This window comes from Cryptotermes secundus, unplaced genomic scaffold (genome assembly GCF_002891405.2).
Source record: "Cryptotermes secundus unplaced genomic scaffold, Csec_1.0 scaffold101, whole genome shotgun sequence".
In the NCBI taxonomy this organism is placed as follows: domain Eukaryota; kingdom Metazoa; phylum Arthropoda; class Insecta; order Blattodea; family Kalotermitidae; genus Cryptotermes; species Cryptotermes secundus.
In genome coordinates this window covers 292,522-308,470 of record NW_019720704.1, presented here as the reverse complement: position 1 = coordinate 308,470, position 15,949 = coordinate 292,522, and the positions used below count along the sequence as shown (strand labels likewise).

General features: G+C 44.3%; 1 protein-coding gene across 4 annotated transcripts in view; it reads left to right on the top strand.

The window, feature by feature from the left end:
- The window catches only part of LOC111870948 (atrial natriuretic peptide receptor 1), a 262,334-nt gene that overhangs the window by 163,020 nt on the left and 83,365 nt on the right, over positions 1–15,949 (top strand). For all 4 annotated transcript variants that reach the window (XM_033754102.1, XM_033754104.1, XM_023863625.2 and 1 more), the window contains 2 exons: positions 6,249–6,387; positions 7,176–7,257. In XM_033754102.1, the coding sequence (XP_033609993.1) occupies positions 6,249–6,387; positions 7,176–7,257 (221 nt within the window). The remainder of the gene's footprint in view (positions 1–6,248; positions 6,388–7,175; positions 7,258–15,949) is intronic.

The window sequence follows — 15,949 nt, the reverse complement described above, 5'->3', positions numbered from 1 at the left end:
TATGTTACTGTCTCGTCACCAAAATGCAGGGCAAAATCATGACATAAAGATAGGAAACAGATGTTTTGAAAATGTGGCACAGTTCAGATATTTGGGAACAACGATAACAGATCGAAACCTGATTCAGGAAGAAATTAAGAGGCATTGAACTCCGGTAATGCTTGCTGCTATTGAGTCCAGAACCTTTTGTCTTCTCGTCTGTTGTCCAAAAACATAAAAATTAGAATATACAAAACTATAATATTGCCTGTGGTTCTGTATGGGTATGAAACTTGGTCTCTGACATTAAGGGAGGAATATAGACTGAGGGTGTTTGAGAACAGGTTGTTGAGGAGAATATGTTGACCGAAGAAAATGAAGTGACAGGAGGTTGGAGAAAACTGCATAATGAGGAGCTCCATAACTTGTACTCTTCTCCAAGTATAATTAGAATCATCAAGTCAAGGATGATTAGGTGGGCAGGTCATGTAGCACGAGTGGGGGAGACGAGGAATGTGTATAGGATATTGGTGAGAAAGCCAGAAGGAAAGAGACCACAGGGAAGACCAAGGTGTAGGTGGGTGGACAATATTAGAATGAATCTTAGAGAGATAGGATGGGATGGTATGGATTGGATAGATCTGGCTCAGGATAAAGACCAGTGGAGGGCTCTTGTGAACACGGTAATAAACCTTCGGGTTCCATAAAATGCTGGGAAGTTCTTGAGTAGCTGCACAACTGGCACCTTCTCAAGAAGGGCTCATCTCCTTGAGTGATAAGACTTATGTACGTAGAAGTGTAACTTACCGGTCTGTTCGTGGTAATGTAGTGAAACGGAATACAGCGAAACTTCTGTAAAAGACCATATTCGTGTGGTACGGGTTGCGTTGTGGGATATTTTCATGCAGTCCAACCCCCCTTTTCCCTACCAGTGGCGACGCCTGGTCTTCGCGAAAGTTCTCAGCGGCGGGACTTGCACTAGACAGCATGAAGGCTTCAGTCGGCTTGTTAAGTAGTCATTTATCACGTTTATTTCAGGGGTTGCGGGATTAAGACGAGAAGACAGCTGTAAAAACAAATTTAAAGCAGTATCCCAAATTGCATTAGATTCGTTTTTAAATTCAGCACACCGGAAGTGTAATGTATGTAATACATATATACATATGTACATATCTATGTATGTATTTTAGTCTGTTATAAACACTTGACTGAATTTGCCTGTTGCGTCTTCTCTTCATGAAAATTAATATTGAGGGAAATAAACTCGTGCAACACAGTTGTTATATAATGCGTATTCATGGTGTTTGCTGTACTACACTACCCATATTCTCAGCTATCACACCCTATTCAGAGACCACCCCTATAAAAGACCATTAATGGCCGGAACTGTCGGTGGTTTGTTGGAGAATTTTCGCAATAAAAATGGTCTCCAAATTCCTTCTGTCTTCTGTGAACTTCATATTCGTTTATTGCAACATTCCTTTTCATTGTGTCTTACTCACCTTGTGAACGAATGAACGCAAACAAAGAATCGCGTGACGGTCGAACGAGAGTCAGTTGGCAGCAATGTGTATTCGTGTGTGAGGAGTAGCACATTTTTGTCATGGCCAACTTTGATTCGCCTTGGGTTCAAATATTGACTAGGCTAATTAGAAACAGCGGAATACATTTCATCATATATTTATTTAATTCGCCGTAAATCGCTTATTATCGATCTGGTTGGTTTTGCAGATCGANAGTGAAGAGTGAGGTGGATGAGTGTATGCACTGTAAGACGGCTGGAATAAATCATGGACATGAATCAGTGCAACAGGACGCTAAAATATAACTTTTTTAATTCGCTTAGTGGGGGGGGGNTTAATTCGCGTGGGGGGGGGGGAGTCGAACTGGGTCCACTCGGCACGGCGGCCACTGATTGGCCTATTGTAGCCTGCCCCGGGTGATTATGATGATGGAAAATTTGGTGAAATGAAGAAATCGGAGTACTCGGAGTAAACCCGCCCCAGCGCCACTTTGTCCACCACAAATCCCACTTGACCAGACCCGGGATCGAACCCGGGCCGCCGCGGTGGGAAGCCAGCGACTAACCGCTTGAGCTATGGCGCGGCCGTGTTTCCCACTTAATACCAACATTTCATAAACGCTTGAATCTCCTCTAATTATATTTCAATGCGGATGGTGCTATGTTATTTCTTCCTTCTTGTGTGGGATGTGCTTTTAGTTGAGATGTGTGTTCAGTAAGAGGGTAGGCTGAGCTAATGGAACGGAGTCGCTGCGGGCAGTTGGAGTGGATTACTTGAGTCTTCTCTCTCGGAATATATTCGATTTGCCCCACAATTCGCACAGAGCGGACTTCGCTGTTAGGCTGACAGGAAGTGAATTAAATGTTACGATTTCTAGCCGTAGATCCAGTCTGCATGCAGTGATAAGTGATCGTCCCTACGAAGTTTTAAATTATTCTAAATTCCTGAATTCAGTACTTACCTCACAGGAGACATATAACATCACCGTTACAAAGACTATCCCGTTAATGCTGTTTAGGGACATAATCACTGTTTATTGTGAGAATCGTATGGAACATATAAATACACTGTGTGGGCAAAATGCGGAGTTTTCTGAATATAAACCAGGTTCTGTAAGTTAAATGGTTTAGGAGAGTTCTAGGTTCACATAGCCTTATATATATAGTCACCTGTTAGACTGACTCTCGACGGGGTTTTAGATTGGAGATGGATTTAGTGACCACTTTAACACACTACTAATAATTACACTTCATTATAGCGCCTTCGCTGACTTCTACACTTTACAAATCACTTCAACACACGCTAAATCTTTTCAGTCTGATGCAATCTCCACTAGTCTTTCCCTGGTAACGGCTTCTAACAGTGGGGATTCTTCAACTGCACCGACAAAATCTTCTCTTTACGGGTTCCCTTACAAATGACCATTGACATCTGACGACTAACTTCTAAACTTATTTCGGTTATAATATCTCGACACTGACTTAGTAGAAAACGCCGTTCTTTATTGTACTCAAATCGTTTGCGTAGGAACGTGTTTGTTTGCGAAGGCGTTAACCAGTAACGATTACGTATACTTGCTTATTAAGAATCTGTTACCTAGCAGTGGATGTTGTTTCGAGGTAGTTTCCCAGTAACGAGGCTACACGTGGATTGTGCTGCATCTATTAATAGATAGTAATTGCTGGTGAGTTAGAATAACAGCGAATAGAAAATACAGCCGATTTGTGACATCGACATCAAATTGCGCATCATATCCGTAAAGAACGAAAACGGGGTTTGCTCACTAAATTTTGTTTAATTAACCCCGAAATCCATGGGATAGGCGGGAAAAGTGGCATAAACTGCGCGTTTTATTTTTGTGTACAACATTCACTGGAAACCTGTTTCGCCCCCGACAACTATTTAGCGAGTTAACGCTCAAGATGAGGGCAGAAACGCGCCTAGGCCTTCATGTGGCGCTACCCATTTTAACCCAAACTGGAATTTGTCGATTCACTTTAGAAAACTCCCCAATGCACAAACTTTACGAAAATCCGTTAGGCGTTTCTCTTGTTCTTTCATTTTGGACAGACAAACATGAAGGAAATAATAAACGCATTTTTGCGACTTCTCGTTGGGAATGCGCTACTCTATAACCTGCTGAGGGTATACAAAGTTTTGTGTTGAGCAAACTAAGCGTTATTGTGTGAACTGGGGGCTGAACAGCCCTGAAGCCACTCCCTGGAGACTGTCCCGAGTGGACTCCACCCCACCCCCTTTCTCTGTTCCCCCATGTGACAGTCCCAGCAGCAGCGAGTCACGTCAGGTCTTAAGAGCGTAGATAAGACAGCATGGCGCTACCGGCAGGGCACGTCCTTACCGGGCGAACATCACCCTGCAAAACTGGAAAAACTGAAACACCTTCTTATTTTCAGCCTACCTAAAGCACGCCGTCACAAGCTCCAGCTGTATACCTTCAAATGGTAGAGCGAGTAGTCAATAATGAATGGGAAAGGATGTGGAAGGAAACGGTCATTGTCTGATTTTAGTTACAATCCTGGCATTTATCTCTAGGTACTAACAATATCCCACAGTCTCCAAGCGTTAAATATCTCGGAATCCATATGGATAGTAGACTCACTTGGAAAGACCACGTAATCAAAAAACGCAAACAGAAAGACCTGAAAACCAAGGAGCTAAACTGGTTAATTGAAAGAAGATCCAACCTATCCATAGAAAACAAAGTCCTGCTTTATAAGACAATAATCAAACCAATCTGGGCTTACGGAATTGAGCTCTGGGGTTGTGCCAGCAAATCAAATACATATATCAATAATCCAGAGAAGCCAGTCAAAAATACTTATAATTATAACAAATGCACCCTGGTATGTAAACAACCAAACGTTACATACAGATCTAAATATACCATGCATCAAGGACGTCATCAGAGGAAAAAGTACCTCACACCACAACAAACTAGCAAATCACCCAAACAACATACTACAGCCACTCGTTGAACCGCAGCACAATCGAAGACTCCGAAGATACTGGCCCGCTGACCTGAAAGAAAACTAAGAGGAACCTCCCACTGGGGAAGGGACTCATCACGTCATAAAGAGCATCACAGCTCTTACGCCAGCAAACTAGCTTATAGAATTGTAGATTCTGATTGCTTAATAAATACGTAAAAAAAAATCTCGAGGTATTGAGGAAAACAGATTGAAACTTCTGTGAGAATAGTCAAGAAGCGTTACCGCCTGAGCCATTTGGTCGTGACTCCGTGCAGTCTGATAGCCCGGTGCCCTGCAGATGGGGCCGTATGCTCTATAAGACGCTGTGATTACCGTCCCTGACGGCGTGAATTCACAGGCCTCGTCTGCGGCTTGTGCTGGTTCTTCCTCCGAACTGGAGCATCTGACCAGTTCTGAAAAGCTGTTTCCATTCCTCCATTGTAGTGTGGCTGTCATCGTGGCTCCGGCTTCCTTCATTCTCCCCAGACAAGTTCCGGGAAAACAAGCTTACTTGATCACAGAGTGGCCCGGAACTGACGCCTTCACATGTACGTCAGTCAGTCATCCTCATATTCGTCCCGCTCAAAACCTGGAATTTGTACATTTATGTCACTTTAGCATGGAATTTCGACGTCGATCGGTTCTGAATTCTGCTGAAGTGCAAACGGCGCCATCAGCGCCGCGTTGCCACACTTAACTGCGCAACAAATATTTTATGGAGAATCTGTTCATTGTTGCATTTAATTGCAGGCTATATTACTCCGAGACGGGGGAAACGGTAGTCTAACGCATTAATGGGCTACTTTGATGTCTGCGGCTTCAGGACTACTGGCCCTGCTCTGACGCGTCATGGCTTCGCGGCAATATACGTGCGAGCAATTTCTTGACCAGCCGAGAGACCAGCAGCTGTTCGTTTCATGCAAGGCGTATAACTTCAAACATAGCTGGGATGTCTCAGTCGGTCAAGTGACTGCCTAAATTTGGACGGTCGGGGTTCTGTTCCTGGTAGGGGAAAAAGATTTTTCTTTTCTCCACCGCGTCCAGACAGGTTCTGGGGCACCACCTATTTCGTGGGTGTGAGGATGGGGGTAAAAGCAATCAGGGCGTGAAGCTAACTCCTTACCCTCATCCATTGCCTAGGTCAGTAATGAGTAGGGTCTCCTGCGAACGCCTTCCTGGCTTGGTTCTTAACACCAGCACTTGACACGCTGTTTTGAAATGAAATACAGTAAACTCTCACTAGTCCGGATTAACCAGGGGAGAAGTCATCCGGATAAGCGATAATCTGGATTAATGAAGCAAAAATAGTCCTAAAAGAAGAAAATCTTAGAAAAAAAAAATTGAAAATGTATTATGTAGGTAGTTTTGCTGAAAATAAATACAAAACATTGCATCAATTTCTTCCTCTGTCAGAAGCTGAAATCCATGGTCTCATTCATAGAGTTGAAGCCAGTCTTGGATATTTTCTTGCGTGGTTTCAGTCTCTCCTGCTGCCCTCAACACGTTCTGAAAGTCCTCTTGCTTTTATCCCTCTTGGTCCTAAATCCCATTTGTCTTTTTAAGTAAGCAACTGTGAAGAAAAAAATCACTATTCATATTTCGATCTGGATTATCCGACACACGGATTAACTGCAACCGGATTGGCGAGTGTTTGCTGTAAATAAGTTTGGTGTTTCAAAGTGACTCGACACTGTTGTTCTCCGAACTTGGTGTGTTCCAAGCCACTGAACATTCTGTTTTGTTTTTCCTATTGCAGACTGTGGCTAACTACATTGGGGCCACCCGGACCCTAGAGTATATTCCGGAAACGAAGATATACTGGGCAGGGGGCCGAACCGATCCCCCACCTGACACACCCACGTGTGGTTTCGACAACTCCCTGTGCCCCGACAATTGTAAGTTGTTTGATTTTCATTATTGGACCATGCGTGCAACTGGGAACCAGAGGTCAATGTTCTCAGTAACATAACGTGCTTATCAGTTTTATTTTAGTGTACGTAATGTAGGTAAGCGCCGGTCACAGTAGGTGGGCGTCTAAGACATGGGTTCGAATCCCCCTTAGGCCATGGATGTTTGGTGTGTGCGTCCATGCGTTTATTCTGTGCCTGTGTTGTCCTGTGTTTAGGTAGAGGCCTTGTGACGAACTGATCACTCGCCCAAGGAGTCCTACCGTCTGTGAAAAAGGATTACGAAACTGAATAAGAGGCCAGGGCCCTGAATGGGCTGGAAGAGCGATTGAAAAAAAATGTAGATAAGCGAATGTGACCGGAGGTGTTGGGAACTACATTTCGAGCTCTCTAGCAAATTCACGGACTGTGAGGACTGAAATACTCAACAGAGTTTTCTTTTATTGCTAGTGGGGTGGGACTAAGTCCCTTGTACTGCGGCCACTTCTGGCCTATTGTACCAGCCCCAGATGATAGGTGAGGGTGATTGTGAAGCAATTGGTGGAATGAAGATTGGCAGGGGAAACCGAAGTACTCGGAGAAAACCTGCCCCAGCGCCACTTTGTCCACCACGAATCCCACTTGACCAGACCCGGGAAGCCAGCGACTAACCGCTTGAGCTATGGCGCGACCTTCCAGCAGAGTTAGTGCAGACGAGAAGTTGCAAGAGGCAGGTCCTCCTGAGTCATTACGTGTTTCTGTGGCGCCACTGAATGTTACGCCCTTGTCTGTTTCAGCCCTCCCAGGATACGCCATTCTCAGTATAGTGCTCAGCTCTGTGGTCGTGTTTCTGGTCATTGCGTCTGTGTTCATTTACCGGTAAGTGAGAATTGTGTCGTCCCGTGTTTAATTGCTTCCTTCTCACGTAAGGTGCAGAAACATTAGCACAAAGAACGAATTAGATTCTGAAGCGTTCTGACGATGATGTGTGACTCTCAGAATTACTGCGTTTTTGGACTTTGTCCATCGTCCCGTATTCTAAAAACGCAACTTTTCGGAAACTTAGCTTTTTCTAAGCGACCCAACAGAGTAGATGTCTTCCCCCTCACCTGAGGATGGAAACAGATCAAGTTACCGAAACACTATATTCTCTAGTTCAGGCATGTCCTGTCTTCCCCCTCACCTGAGGATGGAAACAGATCAAGTTACCGAAACACTATATTCTCTAGTTCAGGCATGTCCAACTTCAAACAGGTTGTGATGGACTTTTTAGTGTCAAAACTGCCAGTTATCTACCACTCCCTCATATCATCGTACCTCGCTTTAAGCAAAAATATTGGTAAAAATAATATGACACATGATGTTTGTTGTAAAAGCAACTTACATTGAAAGTAAACACTTACCTTGTTCGTTATGAACAGAAAAATATGAATGATTAATAAGTATTTTCCCTTCAAAATCTGAATATAATCATATTATATTACTAGTGAATTTACATGCTTTTCACGTATAATTTCCTTATAGACCTATGAGATCGACCAAAAATCATCCCACGATCGACGAGATGGACATGCCTGCTCTAGTTTATAGAATACATGACGATGCCCAAAGTCCAGAAACCTAGTAATGCTGAAAGAATGAATTGTTTGACTAGTACCGTAAGGGGGGGGGGCAATAATAAAGGATGTGTGCCAAATGAGGATACAAATCTAACAACATCAACTCAAAGGAGCAAAGCCCTTTTTGAGAAGCTCGTCAGTAAGCTTCCTCCTTTTATGGAATCCTAAGGTTCATTACCATGTTCGCAACAGCCAACCACGTGACCAGCTCACGTCAAAACAGCCTGTACCACTTAACAGCCACCGTAATATTAACTTTTTCACATGCCATGCTCTTTCATATTTATTGAATTAAGTGTTTTGTTGTAAATTTGTCGTCTGTCTCATGCGTGCTACATAACAAACGTCATTATTTGATATTCTTGTGGTACTGAGTGGAGAGTGGAAATTATGATTCTCCTCGTTACGTAACTGCATTCATCCTCACCCCCCCCCTTCTAAATGGGATATTCTCCCCAGGGTAGACGACGCCATTGATCATGTATCATTAAGTGTTTTGAGCTGTGACATCTGTTGCGTTTCATCAAATATTTTATTCTGTCGCCGCCAGAACTTGAAAGTGTGCTTATAAACACGTTAGGCTTTGTATCGTAGAGCTGTGCATTTTCTTGTAAAATAAAGAGTTTATACCATTAATGGTTCTTTCGTTCGATGTTTATCTTAATGTCGAGGGGATGGGACAATATTACAGTACTGAAGATCTCTCATACTCTCAGCAGTAATTTGCTGCTGGTCTTCGCCAGCACAGTCATTCTTCGTTTCGGGACCGAATGGAGAACACAGGAAGACATTATAAAATTTACTCTTGCCAGTATGTACGGTAGCGATATGCAAGTGTTTTCGGATGCGAATCCAATCCGAATTCCAGTTTCTTTTTTTCAGTTGCACAGGTGAAATTAGTTTCAGTATTATCCTTGCCTAGAAATTCTGGTGCCCTCTATGTTACGGTAGCCGGTCACGGTAGCCGAGCGGTCTAAGGCATGTACTGTTTTCGCTCGCTTGGAAACCAGGATCGTGGATTCGAATCCCACTCAGGGCATGGATGTTTAGTTTGTGTGTGTGCGTTTTTCTGTGTTTGTATACAGGTAGAGGCCTTGCGACGAGCTGATCACCCGCCCAAGGAGTCCTACCGAACGTGTAAGATCTAGAAAAACCGAAGTGAACGGAGAAGTTCATGGAGGTAGGCCTAGACCCACTGGGGCTGTAGTGCCAAGGGGAAAAAAAAAATATATTACGATAATGGAAAAGAAAGCGGTCATCTCTCTGGCAAGAACGGAGGGCCTGCCTTTCAGCTAACCTGTAAAAAATTGCGACAAACTGATCTGCTTACTTAGAAACTAGAAGAGAATGTGATGTGTACGCTTCCTTTCGCCCTGAACTCTGTCTGGAGCACATCTGAGGCGGCTTCTTCAGCAGGTAGTTACGTAGATGGGCCACGTCATCAGTATGAAGTAATTACATTCTGTTTTCAATACAAGTCGGGAACTGAAATCGCCACACCCGAGATTTCGATATGCACACAGAACTTTCCTTCTAACTCGAGGTGTGCCCTTTCTGGACGGGGTTTCCTGCTGATCGGGTAGCCGCATTCCGCCCCTTCATTCGCTGGTTGCAACTTCTGTATCGATTTTACACCGATTTCCGCTCGCTGGTTCTTCTGTTCGCCGCTGAACAAATCGAGAAGAAGGAATTGCAAATAGACGGAAACTTCATCACAAAATGGTGTATCTTTCCATTCGTTAACTCGATATAACTCAGTGGTAAGTATATGTACCGCTTCCTTTAGCGTTAAAAAGCTTCACTCCCCCCCCCCCCATACCTTTATGGAGCTGTGTGATGTAGGCTCGATACAAATATGTTAGAATTGTTATGAGAATGTTTGCATGTGAAGGTTCATGCCTTAGTACCCAAGATGATATGGCCACGTGGAGCTTGATTTCACTAGTACATTAAGGCGACATAACTCAGCGATCATTTAATTTGAAGGGGAACATAAGTGCTGTCTGATGGATTGTTTGTCGACGTTTTGCCGACTTGACGCTCCGACACTTAACGCCTCGATTGAGTAGCCTCATTTGATTCAGTTGAACTTCTTTCTCTTTTTCGTTCCAAATTGCGCTTTACAAACGATTCTCCGAGAGAGTTTTAAAGCTTAGTCTTGCTTAAGGAACATCCTATCAATTGAGTAACTTTAAATTAAGTCTCGGATGCAGACACTGAGGAGGGATGAACTGAATGTGCATTGAAGTAGTTGAGAGTTACCTCATTATTTCACGAGAACTTGTTTGTCCTCCTTCTGTCCTGTTGGAGGATTTCGAAGAAGGTTGGAACGAGAGCATAGCGACATGTAAAGATTGCTATGTTGAGGAATGTGACATCGTGTAGTCTAGTAGTTGAGTATAAGGGTTAGAAGGGACTTGTTTCCATGTTCAGTATAGAAGAGTCCGTTCTACCCTGAAAACAGACGCAACAGTTTCCTTCGAAACGTTGATACACTCTTCTGCCCTGAAGATGGAGGCGGTAGGTTCATCAGAAACTTAGGTACCTATCTACCGAACTACGTAGTGTCATCCCAGAGGACCGTAATCTTCATTGGATTGACAATTCTTAGTTTCCGGAAGCCTGACGTTTCTTGACAGTAGTTCCTGGACCGAACGACTGGAAGATGTATTGACGCAGAAGTTTCAAGTACGGACCTTATTTTCTCATGCTGCTGTTCCCTTCTCTGCTCTTCGTGACGAAATTGTAAGTCGTTTCTAAGTGTGCTTCTGCTCACAAAGTGTTGCGGAACTTCATCATTCACTTTAATTGAGAACTTCATCCTTTCATAAATATTGTCACATGTCTCAGTGACTTGCAGACGGGATTTGGATTGTTCAGTTGGTTTATGTGATACTCACAAGTCGTAACTACAAAGAACTATAACACTCTAAAGGTTACTATAACACATAAATAAAAACTTCGTCTGCTTACACTAGTCGTTACTAGGTAACAGATCACAACAATGGTTAGGCCTTTACATTGTCTTCACTCTCCGTTTCCAGGCAACGGATTTTAACACAGAAACCATAACTTCGAAACTCTATGAAGTCTTCTTGCCATTTCTTGTTCAATCACCTTGGAATGCTGACCCTCCAGAACTCGACCCAATTTTCCAATGTTAATTCTCTCTCTCTAAAATTCGCTGTAGGACTGGAAGCTCCTGGTCCGAATTCTCAATTCCCCTCCTACCAAGTCCAAGTCCAAGTCACATTGCGACTGACGGTCAGTCAGTCAGTAAATCTTGGTGTCGAGCCACATCTAGGGCTCATAACCAGATATTTATTACTCTTTGGCATTTACGGTCTTGTTTTTGTGGAGCGCCCTCTCTGACGAGAGGACGGGTCTGCTTTTTGTATATGCTGCTGGCCCTCGCCAGTGCAGTCATTCTCGGGTCTGAGTCCGTTGGGACTCGCGACAATATTTTACTGTCCCAGATTTGAGACTTCCCTTTTCGTCGCCTCCTACGACTCGCAGGGTCATGGTGGAGGTATTCGACCCCGCCTCCACACGTGGGTTGGTCGAATCCGAAGTCGAAGTCACATTGCGACTGATGGTAAGTCAGACAGTAAGTCTTGGTATCCAGCCCCTTACTGTTTGAAATTTACGGTCTTGTTTTTGTGGGGCGCCCTCTCTGACGAGGGGGCGGGTCTGTCTTCTATATATGCTGCTGGCCCTTGCCAGCGCAGTTTTCCTCGCGTCCATGTCCCTTGACACTCGCGACCACATTTTACTGTCTCAGATTTGAGACTTCCCTTTTCATCGCCTCCTACGACTCGCAGGGTCATGGTGGAGGTATTCGACCCCGCCTCCATACGGGTGCTTCCATCCTACAGCTTACAGCTCTCGTCATATAGCCGCGCCACGGACCACATAGAAAACCTCTTCCATTATTGTAGAGAGGCGCATATAACACGATTGCCTAACAACCAATGTCGACGCTTATTGTTACAGCAGTGAACTTCCTATTGTTGTCATGTAATAATAAGGGAAGGCGTTTACCTGCCATCGCATACCAATACGTCACAATATTGTTTAACAATTTCTAACCTTGTATTACATCATTACTTCTTTCTTAAGGACCGTCGGACAATGAGACATCTAAACGTTGCCTCTTAACTCGATTGCTCTCGACTTGGAATCCAGTGAGGTGTAAACTTTAATGAATCAAGTTTCGTACCTGAGAGCGTGTGCGCGAACTGCCACAGAAAACATAACTTTTAAACATCTGCTCATGTTCTGTTAATTAGAGCAGCTCATTTTCACTGTGAAGGTAACCACGTGCAACAAAGCAACTTTGATAATAACAGGGCGAGCGCCATCCATCAGCGTGAACTCGTTCCGCGCAGGGCCGCAGGGGTTTCCCCGGTACTGCCTAGGGCTGTCACAGTCAACACTGTGACTGCTTCTAACGATACTCGATTGGTTAATCAGGACAAGTATGGACGCAGAGGAAAACCATGGAACTATAAGCATTATAACCGGATCTGATATATTTCTGTAAGTGAGAGGCAGATTCCATTTCTCCATTAAATTTCTGCGCCAGTTTCAATGGCTTGGAGGGAATGTATTTTTACGTGGATGGCGCAACAGGAAGTAGGGGTCACGTGAACTCTGCGTTTTCACGAGTGACGTCACGTACCCCCACTCCTCCCATCATTACGCAACGCTCGGTAAACACCCCTCTCCGCTAGGCTGTGACGTCACGCAACAGACGAGTTCGTGCAGCGACTATTGTTAGACAGTGCGTAGGCAGAAACACCTGACAACATTACCTGATATCTGTTGCCAAGCAGCAATGTGTTCTCTATATTGTCCGTGCCGAGCGTAAATAAGGAGCAGCGAACACTATTCACGAGTAGGAAAGATTACCCCGTGTGGACGCGGGGTCGAATAGCTCCACCGTGACCCTGCGAGTCGTAGGAGGCGACGAAAAGGAAGTCTCAATTCTGAGACAGTAAAATATGGTCGCGAGTCCCAAGGGACTCGGACCCGAGTAAGACTGCGCTGGCAAGGGCCAGCAACATATACAAAAGACAGACCCGTCCTCTCGTCAGAGAAGGCGCCCCATAGAAACAAGACCGTAACTGTCAAACGGTAATAATTAATATCTGGTCATGAGCCCCAAATGAGGCTCGACACCAAGACTTACTGACTGACTGACCGTCAGTCGAAATGTGACTTTGACTTTGATTCAGGAGTAGTGAGTACTGAGTTACGAGAGAGTTACTAGTAGTGAGTATTGAGCCAGTTACTAGAGAGAGAGTTACTAGTATCCAGTCATACCAGTATGAGTTGAAGTCCAGTAGCTACGAGTTGAGACGTATCGAGTGAATGGCAGTGACTCCAGCAGGAGAGGTAATTGTGATACTGCAGATGGCAGTAGTTGTGTAACTGTTTCGAGCGAGTGTGGAATAAACTCGCTATATCCAAGACGGCATGAAGTTATTTGTCGCGTCACATACCCAACACGTGACAGTATGTAGGCCTTCATATGTGGGGTAGAATTTTGAAGGATCCCTGGCCTGGACACGAACCGCGGTACTTTTGTAGCCGGACAAGAAACGGTTTGTCCTAAATATTTACCTGCCAATGCAGTTTGAGCTCTTAACCTTTAAGAGCAAAGTGCTTTGACATTGTCCACAGAACGGTATCATGTTTTTCATACGATTCTCAGAATAAACAGAGATTTTGTCCCTAATCAGGATTGACTGGTCGGACTTTGTGATGGAGACGCCGTGTGTTTCCTGTGAAGTACGGATTAAATATACTTTAGACGAACCAGAGACTTTGAAGGGTACGGAAGCTCCTCATAACTTTCAGAGTGAGGTTCACATTCCACTTACATGAAATATTTCTCAATTAATTTCTGATTTCGCAGCAGGCATACTGCATTAATTAATCAACGGAATTTTTCATTTGGAATTAAAAGAGGAAATACTGGCCCCGAAAGCGGAAGATACTGAGCCTCTCTGTCGTGTGCTTATTGCCTTGCATCGTTCGACAGAACTGGAAACGCAGGTCCAAGATGTCAGGACCTGAATACCGATATGCACAGACGAATAGCATTTCTCTATACTCATAAACCTGTAAAGTGGACGCAAACATCCATCCCCCCCTAATCAATTAATGGTAGTTATTCTGTTTTACTTTAATTATAAGAGAAACTAATTTAAGTTTGAATCAACCCACTTACTAATTGGAGAAGAGTTCGGTCTTCAAGTTTGTAACGACATTTACTTCGGAGTCCCCGACGTTTCGAGAAACACGCCGTCCCCATCTTTATAGTGGAAGAGTGGGGGAAGCAAGTAATCAATTGAAGCAGTTTTTTTTTAATTCGCTTAGTGGGGGGTGGAGTCCAACTGAGTCCACTCGGCACGGCGGCCACTAATTGGCCTATTGTAGCCTGTCCCGGGTGATTATGACGATGGAGAATTTGGTGGAATGAAGATTGGCAGGGGAAACCGACGTACTCGGAGAAAACCCGCCTCAGCGCCACTTTGTCCACCACAAATCCCATTCCACCAGACCCGAGATCGAACCCGGACCGCCGCAGTGGGAAACCAGCGACTAACCGCTTGAGCTGTGCTGCGGCCAAATTGAAGCAATTGTAAGCTCAGCTAATGAACTGAGAGCCGGAAGGACCGTACTAGAAGCCAGATTGAGTACAGCGGATATATGGGCATGTTGCAAGGATGCAGATCACTCGCTTACGTCACCGCAACTCTTCGCTTCGTCCTGGAGATAGAGACAGCATGTTCTTCCGAAATGCTGGTATAAACCTACAAGACTAGACGGTGTCAGTGTTATGCCCCAAATTTGAGATTGAAGAGGGTATTCTATCATCTAAAAGCTAGAGACTTGCGAAAAGAGTTTCGCAGCTATTGCCGTAAATTGTAAACACCGGGACTGGCAATTAGGTTAAGAATGTGAAAACTCAGTAAGTCTCAGTGTACTCACAAAGCCAGTAGCTTACCTCACTCGTACACTGGATTTACTCGTGAGAGACTGCTTACACAGCAATAAGACGCAAGGGGTCCGCCCACAACCACCCAGGAGAGCCAATGAGGAGGTTATGAGGATTGAGGGCACTGAGGGGGAGTCACCTACCCCCTGCCATCAAAGCTGAATCAGCGAAAGAAAACGATAAATTAGGGAACTTCGGGGGAGTTGAATCATGTTCTAACACAGAAAATTCACTTGTCAGCCGTAGGCTCTCTTCAACATGGGTCTGACCAGCGGAGGCAGTGGGCCGACATCTTGTACTACAGGTGGGTTTGTTTACGCATATTAGCCATGCCGATTGATAATATTGTTGTTTCATAGTATTGGTGATACAATGTGTTGAGCTGTTGAATGTGCAATTTCCAGTGTACCCAGTGAGCCCTGAGGGTAGGATCCCAGGAACATGTAAAAGGCTAGGATACTAGTCAGGCAATCAGTGATTTATAGTATATATATCAAGGTTAGGGTTAGTGCGTTGTAGTAAAGATAGTAGGCGGGATTCAATACGTATAACAAAGGATAGAGTAGGTTAAGAGGGATAGGTAGTGTACTTATATATATCGAGAGTGAGAAATGTACCACTAGAAGATTTATGTTACAGGAGGAGGGCGTGCATAGCCCTTTATATGAGTCCGAGAGAGAGAGAGAGAGGCTCAAGGCCTCCCCCCCTGAAGGGGGGAGAACTTGAAGAAACTGAATGTGTAGTAAAGACTCTATGCAGACAAGACTGAAGGTCAGTCTTTGTTGATAATGTAATATGTAAATCATGTAAATCATGTGTATATAATAATGTAAATAGACAGCTAGAATAGATAGGATAGGATGTACCGGGAGTGTAATTCGTATCTAGAATCCATTTCCCACATCCGATCCCGAGCAATCCTGACCGAGCGAGGGCCGAACTGACA